The sequence below is a fragment of the Somniosus microcephalus genome, chromosome 15 (assembly GCF_052327205.1).
Source record: "Somniosus microcephalus isolate GS21.2 chromosome 15, FLI_Smic_1.0, whole genome shotgun sequence".
NCBI lineage: Eukaryota > Metazoa > Chordata > Chondrichthyes > Squaliformes > Somniosidae > Somniosus > Somniosus microcephalus.
The window spans coordinates 46,609,466-46,633,900 of NC_141001.1; the positions used below are offsets into that span (position 1 = coordinate 46,609,466).

The 24,435-nt window shown below is 44.9% G+C and overlaps 1 protein-coding gene across 1 annotated transcript in view; it reads right to left on the reverse strand.

Annotated features, from left to right (window-relative positions):
• LOC147106703 (eosinophil peroxidase-like) overlaps positions 1-24,435 on the reverse strand; it is a 124,370-nt gene that overhangs the window by 99,397 nt on the left and 538 nt on the right. Inside the window, exon 2 of the mRNA XM_086008504.1 lies at positions 15,124-15,214. Within this exon, the coding sequence (XP_085864630.1) occupies positions 15,124-15,214 (91 nt within the window). The remainder of the gene's footprint in view (positions 1-15,123; positions 15,215-24,435) is intronic.

A 24,435-nucleotide genomic window follows, 5' to 3' on the forward strand; every position in this document is an offset into this window, starting at 1 on the left:
AATCTAGCCCAAGGCGTTTGCAACCATCTTCAGCCAGAAGTGCTGGGTGGATGATCCATATCAGCCTCCTCCTGAGGTCCCGACCATCACAGAAGCCAGTCTTCAGCCAATTCAATTCACTCCACATGATAGAAACATAGAAGATAGGAGCAGGAGTAGGCCATTTGGCCCTTCGAGCCTGCTCTGCCATTCAATGAGATCATGGCTAATCATCCAAATTCAGTACCCTGTCCCTGCCTTCTCCCCATATCCCTTGATCCCTTTAGCCTTAAGAAATATATCCCACTCCTTCTTGAATATATTTAATGAATTGGCCTCTACTGCCTTCTTTGGTAGAGAATTCCACAGGTTCACCACTCTCTGGGTGAAGAAATTCCTCATCTCTGTCCTAAATGGCTTACCCCTTATCCTTAGACTGTGACCCCTGGTTCTGGACTCCCTGACCATCGGGAACATCCTTCCAGCATCTAGTCTGTCTAGTCCTGTTAGAATTTTATAAGTTTCGATGAGATCCCCTCTCATTCTTCTAAACTCCAGCGAGTACAAGCCTAATCGACTCAATCTCTCCACATACGTCATTCCTGCCATCCCAGGTATCAGCCTGGTGAATCTTCGCTGCACTCCTTCCATGGCAAGAACATCCTTCCTCAGATAAGGCGACCAAAACTGCACACAATACTCCAGATGTGGTCTCACCAAGGCCCTGTACAACTGCAGCAAGACATCCTTGTTCCTGTACTCAAACCCTCTCGCTATGAAGGCCAACATACCATTTGCCTTCTTAACCGTCTGCTGCACCTGCATGCTTACTTTCAGCGACTGGTGCACAAGGATGCCCAGGTCTCGTTGCACTTCCCCTTCTCCCAATCTATTGCCATTCAGATAATAATCTGCCTTCCTGTTTTTGACACCAAAGTGGATAACCTCACATTTATCCACATTATATTGCATCTGCCATGCTTCTGCCCAATCACGTAACCTGTCCAAATCATACTGGAGTTTCTCAGTATCCTCCTCACAGCACACACGCCCACCCAGCTTTGTGTCATCTGCAAACTTGGAGATATTACATCTAGTTCCCTCATCCAGATCATTTATATATATTGTGAATAGCTGGGGTCCAAGGACTGATCCCTGCGGTACCCCACTAGTCACTGCCTGCCACTCGGAAAAAGAGCCGTTTATTCCAACTCTTTGTTTCCTGTCTGCCAACCAGTTCTCTATCCAAGTCAATACCTTGCCCCCAACCCCATGTGCCTTAATTTTACACGCTAATCTCTTATGTGGGACCTTATCGAAAGCCTTTTGAAAATCCAAATACACCACATCCACTGGTTCTCCCTTATCTATTTTACCAGTTACATCCTCAAAAAATTCCAGTAGATTAGTTAAGCACGATTTACCTTTTGTAAATCCATGTTGACTTTGTCTGATCCGGTCACTTTTTTCCAAGTGCTCTGCTATTACATCCTTTATAATGGACTCTAGCATTTTCCCCACTACCGATGTCAGGCTTACCGGTCTGTAATTCCCCGTTTTCTCTCTACCACCCTTTTTGAACAGTGGGGTAACATTAGCTACCCGCCAATCCATGGGTACTGTTCCAGAGTCTATCGAATTTTGGAAGATGACCAGCAATACATCTACTATTTCTAGGGCCACTTCCTTAAGTGCCCTAGAATGTAGATTATCAGGCCCTGGGGATTTATCGGCCCTCAATCCCATCAATTTCCCTAACACCATTTCCCTACAAATACTGATTTCTATCAGTTCCTCCCTGTCATTAGACCCTATGTTCCCCGACATCTCTGGGAGGTTATTTGTGTCCTGCTTTGTGAAGACAGAACCAAAGTATGCATTTAATTGGTCAGCCATTTCTTTGTTCCCCATTATAAATTCCCCTGATTCTGACTGCAAGGGATCTACGCTTGACTTCACCAATCTTTTTCTCTTCACATATCTATAAAAGCTTTTACAGTCAGTTTTTATGTTCCCTGCTAGCCTCCTCTCATACTCTATTTTCCCCCTCTTAATTAATCCCTCTGTCCTCCTTTGTTGACTCCTAAACTGCTCCCAATCCTCAGGTTTACTGCTTTTTCTGGCCAATTTATATGTCCTCTCCTTGGATCTTATGCTATCCCTAATTTCCCTTGTTAGCCACGGTTGAGTCACCTTTTTTGTTTTATTTTTATGCCAAATTGGGATCAACAAATTCTGCAGTTCATCCATGCGATCTTTGAATGTTTGCCATTGCCCATCCACCGTCAACCATTTGAGTGTCATTCCCCAATCAATCCTACCCAACTCGCACCTCATACCATCGTAGTCCCCTTTATTTAAATTCAGGACCCTAGTCTCTGAGTCAACTATTTCACTCTCCATCTTTGAAGTAGCCAAATTACTATTATATCTTAGTTTGTATGTTAGAACATGTATAATTTAGTTTTAATGTTAGAATATGTATAATGCAGCACCAATATACAAGGTGGAGATAATGGGTTAATCCCTACCCTGAGTTAAACGATATAGAGGTCTGTATTGCCTTTACACAGCTAAAGTTTAAAACATGATTAAGTGACTTCAAAGGCTGAGAGATTAAACTGCAGAAGGAAGATTAAGGAGGATGGTTGGTTGGCCAGGCGAGGCAACACATATGCGAGATAATGCACCTAAGAATTGGCTTATAGTAAATCACAACAGGGTTCCATTCTTCAAAGTCTAATTAGGATGTGCTTGCTTTGCAGAAGGTAACCCGAGACGAGGCCGAAAGTCTGGGCCTCGCACCCTTAACGAGGACTGTTACCGTAAGAAAACATGTAACAAGCAAAACCACCTGGCTACGGACAAATGGATGGTTGTAAAGTAATTAAGATGAGGCCCATAGTCACAGGAGGTGACGGGACTAACCGATAACAGAAATGTGGGATTGTGGGCGCAAGAAGATGAAATGTCATGGTTTCTAATTGCCATTTAGCTATAATTCTGTATATGCTGATAAGCTTTATCCCCACCCCTAGGGAGGGAGGTTTGATTTTTGTATAACTGTGATTGTTGCTAGGGAATCGGTGGAGTTGGATCTGAGAGGGGTCTCAGAAAGTTCTCCCCAGGCCTGTGAATAAAGACCGTTTTGAACCATCCTTCACTCGAAGTCTGTCATCTGTACCAAAGCTAAGCGTCGACTTTGTATATCACTTAGTCTGCTCTGAGGGGGAAAGGGTTAAGTGTTGACCTGACACAACACCAGGTCCACTTTTCAGGATACAACAATCTTAATGAAGAATTCTATCATATTATGATCGCTCTGACGCAAGGGGCCTCGCACAACAAGATTGCTAATTAATCCTTCCTCATTACATAATACCCAGTCTAAGATGGCCTGATCTCTAGTTGGTTCCTTGACATATTGGTCCAGGAAACCATCCCGTATACACTCCAGGAATTCCTCCTCCACAGTATTGTTACTAATTTGGTTAGCCCAATCTATATGTAAATTAAAGTCACCCATGATAACTGCTGTGCCCTTATTGCACGCTTCTCTAATTTCCCGTTTAATGCCATCCCTGACCTCTGCATTACTGTTTGGAGGTCTATATACCACTCCCACTAACGTTTTCTGCCCCTTGGTATTTTTCAGTTCTACCCATACAGATTCCACATCATCAGAGCTAATATCCTTCCTTTCAATTGTGTTAATCCCCTCTTTAACCAGCAATGCTACCCCACCTCCTTTGCCTTTTTGCCTATCTTTCCTGAATATTGAATACCCCTGGATATTGATTTCCCAGCCTTGGCCACCCTGGAGCCATGTTTCTGTAATCCCAATCATATCATATTCGTTTACCTCTATTTGCGCAGCTAATTCATCCACCTTATTACAAATGCTCCTTGCATTAAGACACAAAGCCTTCAGGCTTGTTTTTTTAATGCTCTTAGATCTTTTAGAATTATTATTTGCTGTGGCCATGTTTGATTTAAACCCTTGATTTCTCTGCCTGCCACTTTTGTTTTTCTCCTTCCTGTCTTTTGCTTTTATCCTTGTTTCCCTTTCCTCTGTCTCTCCGCTCAGGTTCCCAACCCCCTGCCATTTTAGTTTAAACCCTCCTCCAGAGCATTAGCAAACACTCCCCCTAGGACATCGGTCCCGGCCCTGCCCAGCTGCAAACCGTCCGTTTTGTACTGGTCCCACCTCCCCCAGAACCGGTTCCAATGTCCCAGGAATTTGAATCCCTCCCCCTTGCACCATTCCTCTAGTCACGTATTCATCTGAATTATTTTTCTATTTCTACTCTGACTAGCATGTGGCACTGGTAGCAATCCTGAGATTACTACCTTTGAGGTCCTATTTTTTAACTTACCTCTTAATTCCCTATATTCAGCTTTTAGGACTTCATCCCGGTTTTTACCTATATCGTTGGTACCTATATGCACCACAACAACTGGCTGTTCACCCTCCCCTTCTAAAATGTTCTGCAGCCGCTCTGAGACATCCTTGACCCTTGCACCAGGGAGGCAACATACCATCCTGGAGTCTCGTTTGCAGCCGCAGAAACGCTTATCTATTCCCCTTACAATAGAATCCCCTATCACTATAGCTCTCCCAGTCTTTTTCCTCCTGTCCTGTGCAGCAGAACCACCCCTGGTGCCAGGAAGTTGGCTGCTGCTGCCTTCCCCTGGTAAGCCATCACCCCCACCAGTATCCAAAGCGGTATATCTGTTTGAGAGGGGGATGGCCACAGGGGACCCCTGCACTACCTGCCTATGCCTACCACTCTGCCTGTTGGTCACCCATTCCCTCTCTGCCTATGCTACCTTTGCCTGTGGTGTGACCAACTGATTAAACATGCTATTCACGACGTCCTCAACATTGCGAATGGTCCAGTATGTATCCAATCACTGCTCCAGCACCGTCATGTGGTCTGCCAGTAGCTGCAGCTGGACACACTTCCTGCACACATGGTTGTCAGGGACACAGGAAGTGTCCCTGAGTTCCCATATAGTGCAGGAGGAGCATACCACGACACCGGGCTGTCCAGCCATAACTTACCCTTTAGTTAATTCAACTTAAATTAAACAAATGAATCCCACCAATTTCACTACAGTTAAATGATATATTTAAGGGCCCTGGTTTACAAACTGTCCCCGCTACACCACAGAGACCTTAAAAACTATAAACCACAGAGTTAAAGTTTTAAAAAAGAGAGAAATACTCACCAACCAATCACTTACCTGCTTTGTGGTGACGTCACACCTCGATTACTTTTTACTTCTCTCCCTCTGAGGTTGGAGATTAGTAAGCCTACCCGCGCCTCGGGCTTACCTTTTATAGCTCGCTGCCGCTCGGATTCCCGCCGCTGCCGCTCTGAGGCCTACCCGCGCCCCGGGCTTACCTTTTATAGCTCGCCGCCGCCCGGATTCCCGCCGCTGCCGCTCTGAGGCCTACCCGCGCCTCGGGCTTACCTTTTCTAGCTCGCCGCTGCTCGGATTCCCGCCCTCTGCCGCTCTGAGGCCTACCCGTGCCCCGGGCTTACCTTTTATAGCTCGCCGCCGCTCGGATTCCCGCCGCTGCCGCTCTGAGGCCTACCCGCGCCTTGGGCTTACCTTTTATAGCTCGCCGCCGCTTGGACTCCCACCGCTGCCGCTCTGACCAATTAAAAATAGATGGACCATCCCCGAAGCTCGGTAAGAATAGATGGACCATCCCCGAAGCTCGTTAAAGTTTTAAAACATATTAAAAATAACGAGCCCGCCAAAACTTGACAAAGAAACCAGAGATTTGGCGGTCAGATAAGCCAGGCCTCAAACCAGTATAATTGAGGCCTGCTTGTTCAGTGAAACAGTAAGATCACAGTCACGTACAGTCAGTAAGGAGAGAAGGAGTTCAGAACATCATCAGAGCATGAGTTCAGTACAGGAGAGAAAGTACGGTTCAGAAAAAGGTATCATCATTACCGTACTTAGTCGGAGAATCGGAGACTTGAAGGAAGAAGAAGGAAAAGAAAGTCGCAGCAACCAAAGGCCTCAAGAAACCAACAACTACCAATATTACCACCAACCAGGTAATATTGGGCCACCGCGACCAACAAGAAACCAACCACCGAAAATTCGAAGATCAAAGCTTGTTTCCCCTCTACAGGCTAGTCTGACTTACCCCTGGGTAAGATTTTGACACAAAAGACCCTAAAAACTTTACCTAGCCAAAGAAAATTGGGTGCTCACCTGAGACATCCAAACTACGCAGCTAACCGTATCAGCGGACAAACCCAAATTGAAGACCCAAAGCAGGTGCAGTCTTCTACCACGTCCGGGGTACGGCAGGCCCCAACCGCCACAACTAAGGAGAACCCCAAAATCGCGAACCTCTACAATCTGTCAAGAAAGTCGTTTGGTGGGCAATTCCTGGTCCTCTGGATTTCAACCTAGTTAGGATAGTGGGGTTGGGAGGGTAAGGGATTTTTGTCTATTGTCATTCTCCCTCGCATATTCCGAGTGTTCCCCACCCTTTTAGAGTATTATTTTTATTGTATTGTATATTTTCCTGTCTCAAAATAAAGATCTCGATTCTTTTGACCAACCCAGGTGTCTGTTGCAATTTCATTACAACCCCCAAATAAGTCCAAAGTCTAGAACCAAGGGAGTGGGAGCGATTCGAACCACTCAAGGGAGTCAGAGGCGAAGCTGACTACACACACACACCACCCCTTACACCTGGTTAGGAAATTGGCTGAGCGGCAGGAGACAGAGAGTAGGGATAATGGGCAGGTACTCTAATTGGCAGGATGTGACTAGTGGGGCTGGATTTTCATTCATCAGTCGGGAAGGAGGCGGAACTACAACTTTCGGGTTTTAGTCCCGCCTACATTGACATCCGGCCAATCCACGCGATTTTCCCAGCGGGCTCAGCAGGCCAATTAAGGGCCACCCGGCAACAGGTGACGTCACAGACTGAAATTTCATCTGTCAAGACGTCTTGGCAGATGAAATATCAGTGTCTCACAGCTGTTTGAAGCTGTCAAACACTGACAGTCTTACTTCTAACCTGAGTCCTTCTACGCAGACTCAGTTAGAACTCTCACCGGCAATGAAAGCTGAAGGCTGTCACTTTTGACAGCTCGCAGCCATTTTGCTTTCAGTGCCGGCTGAGTGATGGACTCCCGAAACCTAGAGGAAGGAAGGCTGTTAAGGTAAGTACAGGTAATTTAAACTTCTTTACACACTTTAGACACACCAAACACACTTACCTTTGCACTCATGCACCCATCACTCACCTGAACACCGACATCGCGACCCCTCCAACTCCTTCAACCCGACGGCCCGCCTGCTCTAACCTGGCGTGGTTTGGAGCCATCGGGAATCCCACACGACACCCCTCAAAATAGGGATTAGGCTAAAAACTGCCTGTTAACTATCTGTTAACAGGCAGTTAATTGGCACTAATCCCTTCCCGCCTCGGATCGGCGGGTCCCAGTGCGGGGCGGGTACCCGCCTCCTTTGAAACTTACGAGGAGGCGGGTTTTGGGCAGGATGGTGTCGGGACCCCCGAATTTGGGATTTTAGCCCCCGCACACCTAAAAGCCCGCCTCACGGCACACTGAAAATCGAGGCCGTGGTGTCCCGCAGGGATCTGTGTTGGGGCCTCAACTATTCACAGTATTTATTAAGAACTTAGATGATGGGATAAAAAGCCACATACCAAATTTGCTGATGGCACAAAGATAGGTGCCATTGTAGGCAGTGTTGATGAAAGCATAAAATTACAAAGAGAAATTGATAGATTAAGTGAATGGGCAAAATGGTGGCAGATGGATTTCAATATAGGCAAATGTGAGGTCATCCACTTTGGACCTAAAAAGGATAGAACAGGATATTTTCTGAATAGCGAAAAGTTAAAAACAGTGGAGGTCCAACGAGACTTGGGGATCCAGGTACATAGATCATTAAAATGTCATGAATAGGTACAGAAAATAATCAAAATAGCTAATGGGATGCTGGCCTTTATATTTAGGGGACTAGAATACAAAGGGGTAGAAGTTATGCTGCAGCTATACAAAGCCCTGGTTAGACCACACCTGGAGTACTGTGTTCAGTTCTGGGCACCACAACTTAGGAAGGATATATTGGCCTTGGAGGGAGTGCAGCGTAGGTTTACCAGAATGATACCCGGACTCCAAGGGTTAAATTACAAGGAGAGATTACACAAACTAGGGTTGAATTCCCTGGAATTTAGAAGGTTAAGGGGTGATTTGATCAAAGTTTTCAAGATATTAAGGGTAATAGATAAGGTAGATAGAGAGAAACTACTTCTGCTGGTTGGGGAGTCTAGGACTAGGGAGCATAGTCTAAATATTAGAGCCAGACCTTTCATGAGTATAATTAGGAAACACTTCTACACACCAAGGCTGGTAGAAGTATGGAACTCTCTTCCGCAAATGGCAATTGATGCTAGATCAATTGTTAATTTTAAATATGTGATTGATAGATTTTTGTCAATCAAGGTATTAAGGGATATGGGGCAAAGGTCGCAGATCAACCATGTTCTTATTGAATGGCGGAACAGGCCCGAGGGGCTAAATGGCCGACTCCTGTTCCTATGTTGGTAGCAGGGAAACTTCTAGAGACTATATTCAGGGACAAAATTAATTGTCACTTGGAAAAACATGGGTTAACAAATGACTGTCAATATGGATTTGTTAAACACAAATCGTGTCTGACAGATTTGATTGAGTTCTTTGATGAATTAACGGGGAGGGTTGATGAAGGTAGTGCAGTTGATGCTATGTATATGGACTTTCAAAAGGCATTTGATAAAGTACCTCATAATAGACTTGTTCGCAAAATTGAAGCCCACGGGATTAAAGGGACATTGGCAGACTGGATGAAAGTATACAGTGGTGTCCCCAGGGGTTGGTATTAGGACCACTGCTCTTTTTAATATATATCAATGACCTGGACTTGGGTATACAGGGCATAATTTCAAAATTTGCAGATGCCACAAAGCTTGGAAATGTAGTAAACAGTGAGGATAGTAGCAAACTTCAGGAGGACATAGACTGGTGAAATGGGCAGACACATAGCAGATAAAATTTAATGCAGAGAACTGTGAAGTGATGCATTTTGGTAGGAAGAATGAGGAGAGGCAATATAAACTAAATGGTACAGTTTTAATGGGGGTGCAGGAAGAGAGAGACCTGAAGGTTCACATACACAAATCTTTGAAGTTAATAAAGCTGTTAAAAAAGCATATGGGATCCTTGGCCTTATAAATAGAGGCATATAGAGTACAAAAGTAAGGAGGTTGTGCTAAACCTTTATAAAACACTGGTTAGGCCTCAGCTGGAATATTGGGCTGGATTTTACCAACCTCGGCGAGTCTATGGCGGGCAACGTCGGTGGCGGGTCCTGGCCTCACTGCTAGCTCCAGCCTGCTGTCCAAAATGATTTTTGCCTGATTGGGCTTGTTAAGCCCGCCCAGCGTGTTTGCTGGCCAATTGAAGGAAGAGGGTCTGATGATGTCATTCAATGATGCGTCATCAGCCAGTCTCCTTAAAGGGACAATGTGCAAATTAATTTTGACATTTGTGCTGTCAGTGTTGTACAGCATTGAGGTGCTGCAAACACTGAGAATCACTGCACAGAGGTGCACGGATGCACCCAGGCTCTCCCATGGCTCCCTCCATATGCACAGGGCGATCCTCTTCCCTTCCAATGGGCGGAAGAGACTTGCCCAGGAGATCAATGCAGCCTGGTTGCACATTGCACAGGAGGGCACAAGCAGGGATGTTGTCAGGAGGACCAGGCTGCAGTGGCGCAAACCTTTCAATTGTAATGATCAGTAACCTGTCATTCTGGAATGGTACACTAGGTGGTGCTGTATGTATATAAGAGTGGGCTACCCACGAATCACTAGGCTACCCACAAGGCAGCAGTCAAGATGGAGGCCTCTACAGATACTGTACCTAGTCCACATGTGCTCAATAAAGTGTCTAGCAAAAGCTAGCTGTTCTTAATAAAAACGACTAGTTATTAATGAACATAACATGGTACCAGGATTGGTAAGATCTGCTGAATATTGTGCAACGCAACATGGAGAATTTGAAGCCACCAGAGCATTTGAAACTCACAGGAAATGTCGACTACAATTGGCAGACTTTTAAACAACAATTCGAACTCTACATTGCTGCCATCGGGTACGGTACGAAGCCAGACGCAAGGAAAATAGCATTGCTGCTCACAGTTGCAGGCCCACAGGCGATAGAGGTATTTAATACATTTGTATTTAATCCAGAGGAGAACAGAGAAAAATTAGACGATGTGCTAAAGAAGTTTGATACACATTGTTCTCCTAAAAAGAATGAAACCTATGAGAGGTACATCTTCCGTTCTCAGACACAGCAGCAAAATGAGACTTTTGATAGCTTTTTGACTGATCTGAAACTGAAAGCACAGACATGTAATTTCTCTGAGCTGAAAGCATCCATGATTCGTGACCAGATTGTGTTTGGTATTCATGATAAAAAAGTCAGGGAACGTCTGTTGAGAGAAATCAAACTAACATTGGAAATTGCTGTGAAAATATGCCAAGCTAGCGAGCTAGCTCAAAAGCATGCCAAGACTTTCAGTGAAATCAATGATGATGCGATTGCAGTAAGTGCTGCTGTCAGTGCTGTGTCCTACAAGGGGAAGAAACATGGGCAGAACAGAAGTGAAAAGCAATCGGAGGAAGGAATTTTTAATTGTAAACGCTGTGGTTACAAACACCAGTTAAAACAATGTCCAGCGTTTGGAAAAATGTGCACAAAATGTCATGGAAAGAATCACTTTGCCAAACAATGCTTTTCAAAAGTAAAAACTAAGAAAGGGCAATGAGTTAATGTAATTGAGGACACTGATTTAAGTGAGACATGTTTTGTAGGAATGGTGTCATGTGACAATATAAAAAAGGATACAGAAAATGTGCAGCCCTCAGGAATTAACAATGCTGAACATAAGGTTAATGCAGTAAAAGAGGACAAATGGATGATCCCACTGCAGGTAAATGGAGTATTAGTTACATTGAAACTAGACACTGGGGCAAAAGCAAACTTAATCAGTATGAGTGACATTAACAATATGAAAGAAAAGCCCAAAATACAGAAAAAGTCAGTACTACTGAAGGACTATAATGGACAGAAAATAGATAGCTTAGGTGTATGCAGACTTAAAGTGACAGTCAAAGACAAAGTGCATCATCTCATGTTTTCTGTTGTGGCTGAAGGACTTGATTCACTACTGGGTGACAAAGCTTGTGAGGACTCAGAACTGGTCAAGAGAGTCTACCGTATAAACTGTGCCATAAGCAGACCAGATGACTCGGTGGATTCTGTAGTGAATAATTTCCAGGATGTGTTCAAAGGATTTAGAGTTCTACCATTCACTTACAAAATCCAGCTAAAGGAGAATGCTCAGCCAGTGGTACATGCTCCACGAAGAGTTCCAGCACCCCTGCGTGACCGGCTCAAGAATGAACTGGACAGAATGACCACACTAGGAGTCATCAGGAAAGTCAAAGAGCCAACAGACTGGGTTAACTCCATGGTATGTGTAAAGAAAAAGAACAATGATCTAAGAATATGCATGGATCCAAAGGACTTAAATGCAAACATAAAACGTGAACACTACCAGATTCCCAAGCGAGAAGAAATCACCAGTGAAATGTCAGGTGCCAGATACTTTACAAAGCCCGATGCCGACGCTCATCAGACCCCACTCCTGGTACCATGTTATGTTCATTAATAACTAGTCATTTTTATTAAGAACAGCTAGCTTTTGCTAGACACTTTATTGAGCACATGTGGACTAGATACAGTATCTGTAGAGGCCTCCATTTTGACTGCTGCCTTGTGGGTAGCCTAGTGCATCGTGGGTAGCCCACTCTTATATACATACAGCACCACCTAGTGTACCATTCCAGAATTTCAGTAGATCACGAAACGTTACTACAATGCCATACTCAACCTCATCCTGCTGTGTCACTCATCACATCCCCATCACTCTGCCATCCCTACCCTACTCCTTACTCACACCAATTCACCTTGCACCTCCACCCATCCCTCTCTATCTACATCATCACTTCCCCATCTCACTAGTCACCCCTCACACTCACCTTCATCCTAGTCCAATCATATCAACCAACAACACACAAGGATAGGCGCTTGTGTGTTTTAGCCAATGTTCATGTGAAGTTTCTGTTAATGTGCTGTCAAACATTGAAATCTTAATTTTCAACACTTTACATTCTTGGAAAGATTTGTGTGAACTTTTGGAAGTTGCTTAGTGAGTTGCAGTGAATGGTGAGACATAACGGTACTCCTCGCAATGGCGATGAGTGTGAAAGGAATGGCTTGGGCATTGTAGGGATGCTTTATGATGTTGGTGTGGTGCCATCCTGGCACATCATGTGGCAGCCAGGGTGTGCAGTGTCAAGTGAAGTAAATCTGGCCATGGTGAGGCCATCCCTGGTGTCCCGGGCAGCAATGTGATCGGGTATTGATGCCCTCTGTCCTGTGCAGCATCGGTTGATTGCGGAGAAGTTTGGTGTGGGTGTTGGTGCTGCTGGTGTGCTGGTGCTGCTGGTGTTGGGGCTGATCGTGGTGGGATTCTGAGGACCAAGGTGAGAGAGTATAAACTTTACCCATTCTGATGGAATAGATGGCAGGTGAGGTTGAGATGACAGAAGCGACCTGTCAATGGTGAGAGAAGTTGTTCCAATGAGGTGACACTGGATAGAGAGTTTGCTCCAAACACTTGCTGCCTGCATAAAGCTCAATCTGTCTTCCAAATGGAGTAAGCAACAGCTTCTGAGCTTGGAAAGTGAACAGCTGTGAGATGGGAGCTTTTATAGCACATTTGCAGTTATCAAGTAATGAGATGATTCCATGGCCATTCAACTCCCAACCTGCTTACCTGATGTGATCCCCGAGCAGCGTAGAACCCGTGGGCAACCTGGTAAGCTCTGAAGGTGAACTGAAAATAGTTCTTAATCCTCTGTTATCAAGATCATAATGACCTGAATTGCCTCCCCTGCCGCTGTGTTTTGGGTCTGCTCAGCGATGACAGACCCAACATTTGGGCAAGCCTCTGATCGCGCCCACTGACCCCCCGGAAAATTACCCCCATTTTGTTCAATTCTGGGCACCACACTTTAGGAAGGATGTCAAGGCCTTAGAGAGGGGGCAGATGAGATTTACCAGAATGGTACCAGGGCTGAGAGACTTCAGTTATGTGGAGAGACTGGAGAAGCTGGGATTGTTCTTCTTTGAGTAGAAGAGGTTAAGGGGAGATTTAAAGGAAGTGTTCAAAATTATGAGGGATTTTGATAGATTAATGGTCCAATTGCTCTAAGAATACTCCCACTGGATTCTAATTCAGTGGCACTGTAAGAAAGAAGATGTGCCTGAGCAATCAACAGATGGCATGCCCTGATTGGATGAACCCACCAAGATGCCACCAAGCAAAGCTGCAAGCCCTGGCACAGCCACCGGACAATAACCATGGGAAAATGCCTTCACAACATCTGTGAGTCAGCATGGAGTGAGACAAATGCTGTGCCGTCTACAGCAAGGACACCTGCAGCTACATGTAGCATTGTGCTGGCACATCCAGCGATATTAACAATCAGCGGCAGCCTGAGACCTACCTGCACCTCCTTGTGAAACGTGCTGTAATGTGACCGATTGAAATGGTGCTGCGAGAGTCACTCCCCTCCTTGTAAGCACCTTGTGCAACACGAGCTCCATTAAATGGGGGGCCAGGTGCTGAGCTGCTCTGTCACTGGGTTGCAGATTTGTTCCTGCATATTAGGTTTTTTTTCCCTTTATTTTTTTGCCTATCACTTCCCCTTCAGCCTATTCTAGTGCACCACTTTAATAGTCCCTTTCACATTAAATTTCACTGGCACACTGGTTTCCGCTCCCACCACTACTGTGCTCACTGCACCCAAATCTGCACTTGAAGCTATGCAAGTCAGCTAACCTTATAACATTGGGTGCAAAATGCACACTTCAATTTCAGTCTGTCTAAAACCTATCACTAGCCATTCTAGTCTAAACTGCACCCTGTCAGAAAACCTAATCTATAGTGTACTGGTGTGATAAAACATAAATAATATATAATAAGCCTCAAGTAGAGTTTATGGTTTATTTAAATTTGAATTAAGCATATAGTTTACTGGACAGAAAAGGATAAGCATTGAAATATATAAAGTTTATTAAAGACAGTAGTAGTCAATGATATAAAAAAAATGGGGCCTGAGACTACGAGGATCCTGCTCCACCCGAGGAAGTGCAGCAGAACACAGCCTCCATCTGCCTGAAGCTAAAGACACTGACCCCGTCCCAAACCAGTGCAGGGTGATTTCCATTCTCAGGGCGGAGGCTCGCACATGTACAGGTGCAACAGGAGCACCCACTCAATTGTGTCAATGATAGTGGGAGCAGTTCCTAATCATCATAATAGAAGGACCCTGAGGCCTGGGAGTTAAGATATTCTTAAAAACTTCCTTTTTAGCACTGCTCCAAAGAGAGCAAAACGTCATTAACGGTGGTAATGGATCTCCTTTGGATTGATTACCTTTGTTTTGGCAGTGTTGGGGTGTCTGTAAGGTATATCAGCTCGCAGCTGCTGCAAGTCCAGCTGGGCCTATTGGTATAAAGGGTGAAACTCCCAGGGTAGCCTGGGAATGCTCCAGATATATTACTAAATCTGTGTATTGACGTTAATTCAACACATGCCGCCCCCCCCCGCCCCAACCCCTCAGATTGAGATTTCCATTTGTTATAAAGCAGTTCTGAATTTTGGTGGATCCAGGTTCCACCCCTCTGTGGCTGACCAGCCTTTGGAATTTCAGGGCCCATGTGATCCAAGAGGAAGGATTGACATTTCGGAATAATACTTGACGCAGGCTGGAAATAGTCTTCTGAGCGCTGTTGTTAAAATGGGCTACAAACCATTACAGGTTTCTCAGTGAGAGAAGGTGGGACAATATGAGTTGTTCTGGTGACCTCTTGGCGACCTTGGCGGGAGGGTCCATTTTTCTAGCTCATGGGAAGCTGTGTGTACAGTAAATACATGGATTACAGAAACATGTACCTGGTACTGGGGGATGCATTTCTGCCGATGTAAAAGTGGAGCTCAGGCAACTAAGCAGGAGCAACAGCCGAGGGAGTCCTATGTTCAATACCTACATGTGAAAAAAGAAACAGTTAGCAGCACGGTGGCACTGTCATTGTGCTGAATATAAGCCTAGAAATGACACTGTATAAATTAACAGAGGCGTTTTTAAAATAGATGGGTTACAATAGCTAAAATAGTGGATAGAGAACATGTGAACTGTTTGTAAAGTAATATTCCAAACAGTAATATCTCGGCTCTAGAAGAATTGTTGGCGAGGCCCGTAGATAATCTGTTGTAAGTGATCTCAAAATGACAATAGAACTGCACATGTAAGTGGTGCTGTAAGCATAACATAATTAAACCAATTGATTTCATTGTAGTCAGACCTAACGTTATGTGACATATCCCTAGCTTGTGCAAAAGACGAGTGACCTTTGGTATGAAAGCAAGATTTCTGCCCTCAACTCTCCCAACTGAACATCAGTTCCGCATTCAGATACCTATATTAAGCAGGAAATTGTCCCTCTCCCTCTCCTTCCTAGTGAGCAGGATTTCCAGTCACCCCACGCTGAAGTGAATTTTAGTCCTCAAACCGTCCTCCCCACTGAGCAAAATTTCAGCTCCCCTGTCCCCTCATAGAGTCATAGAGTCATAGAGTTTTACAGCACAGAAAGAGGCCCTTCGGCCCATCATGAGCAAGTTTTTGACCTTTGTCCCCTGATGGTTGAATTTCCCATTCCAACCCACCGACTGTGTACAGTTGTCCCTCACAGGGTACCGTTATCCCAATTCAGTTCCCCTTTAACAAGATTAATATTTTTAATTAAATAAAACACTTTTCACATTATCACCAATGGATTTGTAGACTTGATCTCTTCCCTCCGTTACTGTGCTGTACATATAAAACCCTGTGATCGTCACTTATGTAATCATCTCAATGATTTAATAGGAAAAGCTGCAGCAAACTTGACACTGTAGGGTTAATGTATCAGCAAGCTAAGGAGACAAAAGTTTTGGGAGCTGCTTAGAGCTGAAAGAGTTTAAAGTACCCTTGTAGAATTAAATAATATATCCAACCATATATTTATCAGCTTTCACGGCAATCTTAGAGACTGTTCTATTAATCGTCTTTCAGATGAGATGTTAAACCGAGGCCCCGTCTGCTATCTAAAGTGGACGTAAATCATCCATGACACTACTTCGAAGAAGAGCAGGAGAGTTATCCCTGGTGTCCTGGCCAATATTTATCCCTCAGTCAACATCACTAAAAACAGATTATCTGGTCATTAACACATTGCTATTTGTGGGAGCTTGCTGTGCACAAATTGGCTGCCGCATTTCCGACATTACAACAGTGACTACACTTCAGAAAGTACTTCATTGGCTGTAAAGCGCTTTGGGATGTACTGAGGTCAGGAAAGGCGCTATATAAATGCAAGTCTTTCTTTAACAGTAATTTGCAAAGTGCTAACTTTAAATTTGACCCAGAAGGGCCTCACCGAGATACACCAACCTGCAGTTTTATAGAACGCCTCATTTACAGGAAGATCTCCTAAAGCACTTTACATTGAGGAGGAAAAGCATTAGAAGCCGAGCATAACAGAGAGAGCCAGTGTCAAACACAGAAGGCACACTCAAAGAGAAAGTTTTTGAGGAAGTTTTGAAAATAGGTGGGTGGTGACAAGCTGGAAGGACCTAGGTAAGGAGTCCAGATGAGAGTAGTGGCTGAATGAGCAGCTGCCATTGGTGTAGTGGAGGGATGAGGGAGAAGGGACAGCTTAATGTTAGAGGAGTGGAAGATGCATGCATGCACACAAGGCTCGAGGAGATTACCAAGATAGGGTGTAGTGAGGTCATGGAGGGATATGAAATGAAGGTAAGTTGCATAGGACGTTGTGGATTTGACCGCTGCAATTTCAATGCTGTAGGCAGCATGGACACCAGATTGGGGAGGCTTGAACAAGTGAGTGTTGGGAAAGTTGGGAGTGCAGTTCCAAGGCAATGGTGTGTTCCAGGAATTTGGAGAATAAAAGGAAAGCTGGAGTTAGGTTGGTAGTTGGAGAGAATGGAGGGATTTAGAGTGGGTTTTTTGAAGATGGGATAATAATGGCAATCTTGAAGGAGGTAGGGACAGTGCCAGAGAATAGAGAAAAGTTGATTATATCGGCAACCATGGGTCTGATGAGGCAAAGTCGGGTGAACAGAAACCTAGGAGATGATTGTGGAAGTAAATGGTAGGTTTCATGGACGAGATAGTGTGCCCAGGTCTGAAGATGGGATGAGAAGAATCTGCAGAGAACCCGGGGTGGGTGTGATTGAGGGAGCAGGTGATAGGCTTCATGGATGAGATTCTGCGCTAGTGGCTTGGGTGAGTGGGAGAAAAACTGCAGAGAATGAATGGGTGAAGGTTCAGTGAAGGAAGCCTGGGACTTGAGGACAATTAGATGAGGCATCAGTGATGGTCCATCTCTGACTCTTGTCTTCCCTTCCCTGACTTCTCTGTCTCCATTTCTGGTGATAGGCTATTGACAAATATCCACTACAAGCCCACTGACTCCCACAGCTACCTGGACTACACTTCCTCCCACCCCGCCTCCTGTAAGGACTCTATTCCATTCTCCCAGTTTCTCTGTCTCTGCCGCGTCTGTTCTGACGATGCCGCCTTCCATACTAGTGCTTCCGACATGTCTTCTTTTTTCCTCAACCGAGGATTCCCCTCTACTGTGGTTGACATGGCCCTTAACCGTGTCCGTTCCATTTCCCGCACTTCTGCTCTCACCCCTTCCCCTCTCTCCCAGAACCATGATAGGGTTCCCCTTGTCCTCACCTTTCACCCCACCAGCCTTCACATTCAACGGATCATCCTCCGCCATTTCCGCCACCTCCAACGTGATCCCACCACTAAATGCATAAGAACATAAGAACATAAGAATAGGAGCAGTAGGCCATTCAGCCCTTCGAGCCTGCTCCGCCATTCAATGAGATCATGGCTGATCTTCTGCCTCAACTCCATTCACCGGCCCTATCGCCATATCCCTTGATGCCCTTACTAGTCAGAAATCTATCGACTTCTGTTTTGAATATACCCAATGACTGAGCCTCCACAGCCCTCTGGGGGTAGAGAATTCCAAAGATTCACCACCCTCTGTGTGAAGAAATTTCTTCTCATCTCAGTCCTGAATGGCCTACCCTTTATCCTGAGGCTGTGGCCCCTGGTTCTAGACTCCCCAGCCAAGGGAAACATTCTCCCAGCATCCACCCTATCAAGCCCTGTAATAATTTTGTATGCTTCAATGAGATCCCCTCTCAATCTTCTGAATTCAAGAGAATACAGGCCTAGTTTACTCAATCTCTTCTCATACGACAGTCCCGCCATCCCAGGAATCAATCTCGTGAACCTTCGTTGCACTCCCTCTACGGCAAGTATATCCTTCCTTACGTAAGAAGACCAAAATTGTACACAGTACTCCAGGTGTGGTCTCACCAAGGCCCTATATAATTGGAGTAAGACTCCTTTACTCCTGTACTCAAATCCTCTTGTAATGAAGGCCAGCATACCAGTTGCCTTCCAAATGGCTTACTGCACCTGCAGATTCACTTTCAGTGACTCATATATAAGGACACCCAGGCCCCTTTGAGCATCTGCATTCCCCAATCTTTCACCATTTAGGAAATACTCTGCCTTTCTGTTTTTTCTACCAAAGCGGATAACTTCACATTTATCCACATTATATTCCATCTGCCATGTTCTCGCCCACTCACTGAGCCTGTCGAGATCCCCTTGAAGCCTCTTCACATCCTCTTCACAACTGACACTGCCACCTAGCTTTGTATCATCAGCAAATTTGGAAATGTTACATTTAGTCCCCTCATCCAAATCATTGATATAGATTGTGAATAGCTGGGGCCCAAACACCGATCCTTGCGGTACCCCACTAGTCACAGCCTGCCATCCTGAAAAAGACCCGTTTATCCCTACTCTTTGTTTTCTGTCTGTTAACCAATTCTCAATCCATGCTTGTATATTACCCCCAATTCCAATTTTGTTCACAAACCTCTTGTGTGGGGCCTTATTGAAGGTCTTCTGAAAATCCAAATACACCACATCTACCGGTTCCCCTTTGTCTACTTGAGGTTACATCCTCAAAGAATTCCAATAGGTTTGTAAAACAGGATTTCCCTTTCATAAATCCATGTTGACTCTGCCCAATCTTACTACTGTATTAGTTTCTAAGTGCCCAGTTTGCATCCTTTATAACAGATTCCAGCATTTTCCCAACTACTGATGTGAGGCTAACAGGTCTGTAGTTCCCCGTTTTCTCTCTTCCTCCTTTCTTAAATAGCGGGGTTACATTTGCTATCCTCCAATCTGCAGGAACCATTCCAGAATCTATAGAATTTTGGAAGATGACAACCAATGCATCCACTATCCCAATGACCACCTCTTTCAAAACCCTAGGATGTAGGTCATCCAGTCCTTGGGATTTATCGACTTTTAGTCCCATTAATTTTGCTAGTACTGTTTTTTTACTAATAATAATTTCTTTCAGTTCCTCATTCTCGCCACACCCTTGGTTTTCTCGTATTTCTGGGAGGTTTTTTGTGTCTTCCTCCATGAAGACAGAAACAAAGTATTTATTTAATTTCTCTCCCAGTTCCTCATTCCCCATTATAAATTCTCCTGTCTCTGACTGTAAAGGACCTACATTTACCTTCACCAGTCTTTTCCTTTTCACATACCTATAGAAGCTTTTACAATCTTCCCCTCACCTCCCCTTTCAGCATTCCGAAGGGACCGCTCCCTCCGCGACACCCTGGTCCACTCCTCAATCACCCCTAACAGCCCTTCCCCTTCACCCGGCACCTTCCTGTGCAAGCGCAGGAGATGCAGCACATGCCCTTTTACCTCCTCCTATCCCACTGTCCAGGGCCCCAAACACCCCTTCCAGGTGAAACAGCGATTTACTTGTACTTCTTGCAAATTAGTATACTGTATTCGCTGCTCATGATGCAGTCTCCTCTACATTGGGGAGACCAAACGCAGATTGGGCGACCGCTTTGCGGAACACCTCCATTCAGCCTGTAAAGGTGACCCTGAGCTTCCGGTCGCCTGTCACTTTAATTCTCCGCTTCACTCCCACTCTGATCTCTCTGTCCTCGGCCTCTTACATTGTTCCACTGAAGCTCAACGTAAGCTCGAGGAACAGCACCTCATCTTTCGATTAGGCACTTTACAGCCTTCTGGACTCAACATTGAGTTCAACAATTTCAGACTATAACCCCTGCTCCCATTTTTCATGCTGTTGATGATTTTGCCATTCCCATTTGCAACATTTTATCTTTTCTGCCTCTTACCTTAGCATAGAATGTTCCTTCAATTCCTTCCTCCCCTCCCCCCACCCACCCGCCTCTGCACCTGCTTAATATCTGTTACATCTCCTTTTTCCAGTTCCGATGAAGGGTCCCAGACCTGAAACGTTAACTCTGTTTCTCTCTCCACGGATACTGCCTGGCCTGTTGAGTGTTTCCAGCATTTTCTGTTGTTATTTCAAACTACTTGAACAGATGTGTTTGTAAAGTTTTAGTTGGAACTCTAACTTGGGTGGGGAATGACAGAAGGCCAGATTTCCTGAGCTAATTCCTTAATCTTGATAAATTAAACTACTAAAAGGGGCTTTTTGTTTAGATTACAGAAGTTTTAAAGGTGGAAAAAACATGTAGATTGAATTAGTCTGTTTAGAATGTTTGGAGTGTGACCAGGTATAGTTCAGAGAGTAAGGCGGAGGTTGCCAGAGTTTATACTGTAATACTATGTGGAACAATGCAATCCAACAATTAGCTCAGTAATATGTTAGAAGAACCATAAGTGCAATGTTGCAGCATAAGTATGTGCAAAGTGTTAGCTAGAAATTAGGAAAAGAAAATTGGAAAAACCATAGGAAAGAAAGCTATCGTTGGGCTCAATGAAGATGTACTCAGAGACTGGAAACAGCAATACGGTAGTAGAGGTAGAATTGTTTTAATAGAGCAGTTAAACTATTAGCTGATCAAAGAGGTTGTCTGTTTCTCCATACATATGGGAACAGTACTCAATTCTTGGATGAACTGACCAGTCTTTTAACTTGATGATTATGGTTGGCTGAGTTAGCCCTTTGTCGAAGTGTTTTTAAATCCCCCCACGGTCAATCCCTCCCTATCTCTGTAATCTCCTCCAGCTCTACAACCCTCCGAGATGTCTGTGTTTCTCCAATTCTGGCCTCTGCATATCCCCGGTTTTAATCGCTCCACCATTGGCTGGCGGCCTTCAGCTGCCGAGCTCTGGAATTCCCTCCCAAAACCTCTCCACCTCTGTCCTCTTTAAGACACTCCTTAAAACCTACCTCTTTGACCAAGCTTTTGGTCATCTCTTTTAATTTCTCCTTATGTGGCTTGGTGTCAAATTTTGTTTGATAACGTGCCTGTGAAGCGCTTTAGATCACTTTATTATGTTAAAGGCGCTATATAAATGCAAGTTGTTGTTGTTGAAGCAATGAAAAAAACTTCCATTCACTCGACAGGTTGGAAAAGCTACCAGCCAGCAATGAACATACACCACAAAATGACCCAACCAAACCACGCTATCTTTTGAAACCCAGCAATGTAGATCCAGAAAGTACCACAAAATGAATCAGTCAAAACACTCAAACAATTTTTTCAACTGCTTTCAGGTGCTATTTTCTTCTTCACCCAGGTCAGTGTATATAATAAAACATAACAAACACATCATAAAATGACACAATTCTGAAAAAATCCACACAACCTACTTTTAAAATTAGTCATTTAAGTTAGAAAGTCCCTACATGGGGCTGTCTTTCTCTCTGTGGCCAGAGTTCTGCTTTAGTCCCAGAGGCTGAAAATTTCTCCAGGGCCACGCTGGGGTGTTCCAGCTCCATGGGATTTGCAGTTTTCACCCGGCTCCCAGATTGCACCATGACAAACCCATCAGTGGTGGGCATCTTGCTGCAAATTTACATTTTTTTGTGAATTTGCCATTGGTTAGTGGCCAAATAAATACAAAGCCCAACATGACAAAATGTGAAATGGAATTTGCTAAATCTGGTAATTTGTGGGCTACTGCCAGAAAAATAATCATGAAAGCTACTGTATGTTTAAAAAAAACGTCAGGGAAGGGAACCTGCCATCCCTACCTAGACCGGCCTGCATGTATCTCCACTCCCACACTACATGATTCACTTTTAATGCCATCTGAAGTGGCCTTGAAAGCAACTCAGTCATAAACAATCACTAGACAATTTAATATTAAGAGAGAATCAGATGGACCTAATACTTCAAGTCAAACAAGGAAACCTCCTGCTGACCACCAGCTATCGTCCACAATCAACTGATGAATCAGGAACTCTTCCATGGTGAGCATCATGAAGGAAGCACTGAGGGAAGCAAGCGGACAGATTGTACTTTGGGTGGGCAACTTCAGTGTCTACCACCAAGAATGGTTCAGTAGCACCACCTCTGACTGAGCTGGCCGTGTCCTGCAGGATATGTCTGCCAAACTGGGCCTGAGTCAGGTGGTGAGGGAACCAACACGTGGGAGTACCCTATTTGACCTCACCTCACTAATCTACCTGCTGCAGACAAGTCTGTCCATGATAGCATTTGTAGGAGATACCACCTCACAATTCTTGTGGTGACTAAGGGGTTGATTGTAACGGTTCCCACTGGGCGGGAAATAGTTGGCAGTGGGTCAGACGCTTGTTATACAAGCTGCCCTATTTTCCTTTCCATTGACTACAGATACCGCCTGGCGGGAAGTTAAAATCGATCCCTAAGTCTTTTCTCCTCAGTGAGAGCATTCTCCATCATGTAGTGTGGCACTACCGCCATGCTAAGACAGATTGGGCTGCTCAAAACTAGGCTTCCATCAAACATCAGCAGAATTTTATACCACCACAATTAGTATCTTCATTGCCCATCCTCACTCCTCGATCACCATTAAACAAGGAACTCAACCCTGGTTCAATAGGGGCTATAGAAGGGTGTGCCGGGAGCAGCACCAAACATAACTTAGAATGAGCCAGCAGCCTAGTGAATCTGCAACACAAGGCTACCTGTATGTTAAGCATCCAAAAGTAGTATGCTTTGGACAGAGCTAAGACAGAAGCTCCCACCATCCAGGACAAAGCAGCCCGCTTGATTGGCACCCCATCCACCACCTTAAACATTCGCTCCCTCCACCACCGGCGTACCGTGGCTGCAGTGTGTACCATCTACAAGATGCACTGCAGCAACTCGCCAAGGCTTCTTCAGCAGCACCTCCCAAACCCGCAACCTCTTCCATCTAGAAGGACAAGGGCAGCAGGCACACTGGAACACCACCACCTCCAAGTTCCCCTCCAAGTCACACACCATCCTGACTTAGAAGTATATCACCGATCCTTCATCGTCGCTGGGTCAAAATCCTTGAACTCTCTACCTAACAGCACTGTGGGAATACCTTCACCACATGGACTGCAGTGGTTCAAGAAGGTGGGTCACCACCACCTTCTCAAGGACAATTAGAGTTGGGCAATAAATGCTAGTCTTGCCAGCGATGCCCACATCCCATAAACGAATTAAAAAAAAATTCCCACAGCCAATGGATCAGAGCTAGCTCTCTAACTCTACCAATTCCAGCTGAACATGGTAGTGAAAATCAGGACACTAATAGGAGTGGGAGGCTTAAGGAACAGCCCTGTTCTCAAAGACGGTTGAAGCCAGCATGTGAGTGCAAGAGACAAGGCTGAAGTGTTTCCCAGCATCTTCAGCTAAAAGTGCCGAGTAGATGATCCTACTTGGCCTTCTGCTGAGGTCCCACTAAAATAAATGCCACTGTCCTGCCAATTCAGTTCACTCCAAATAACATTAAGAAGTGGCTGAGTGCACTGAGGGAAGTAAGGGGCAGATTGTACTCTAGGTGGGATTTGTGAAGAGTTTGAGCCCTGCTGAAGACCTCTGCACCAGAACTATCTCCTCCACTAGAATCCAAATAGAAAAAGGAGAGAGTGAACCAGAGAGGGGAGGGGATGAAAAAGTGAGGACCATAAGAGGGAGGGGACAGAGAAACCCCAAAAATGGCAGTGGGAGAGAGAATGGGAAAAAAAATCCATAAAGGATAGAGAGAACCAAAAAAGGAGAGAACGTGGCCCTGAAAAAGAGGGAGGTAGAAAACCCCCAAAAAGAGGAGGAAGAATCTGAAACGGAAATGACTGTGAACCAAAAAGGGGAGAGAATCAGAAAATGAAAGTGTGAACC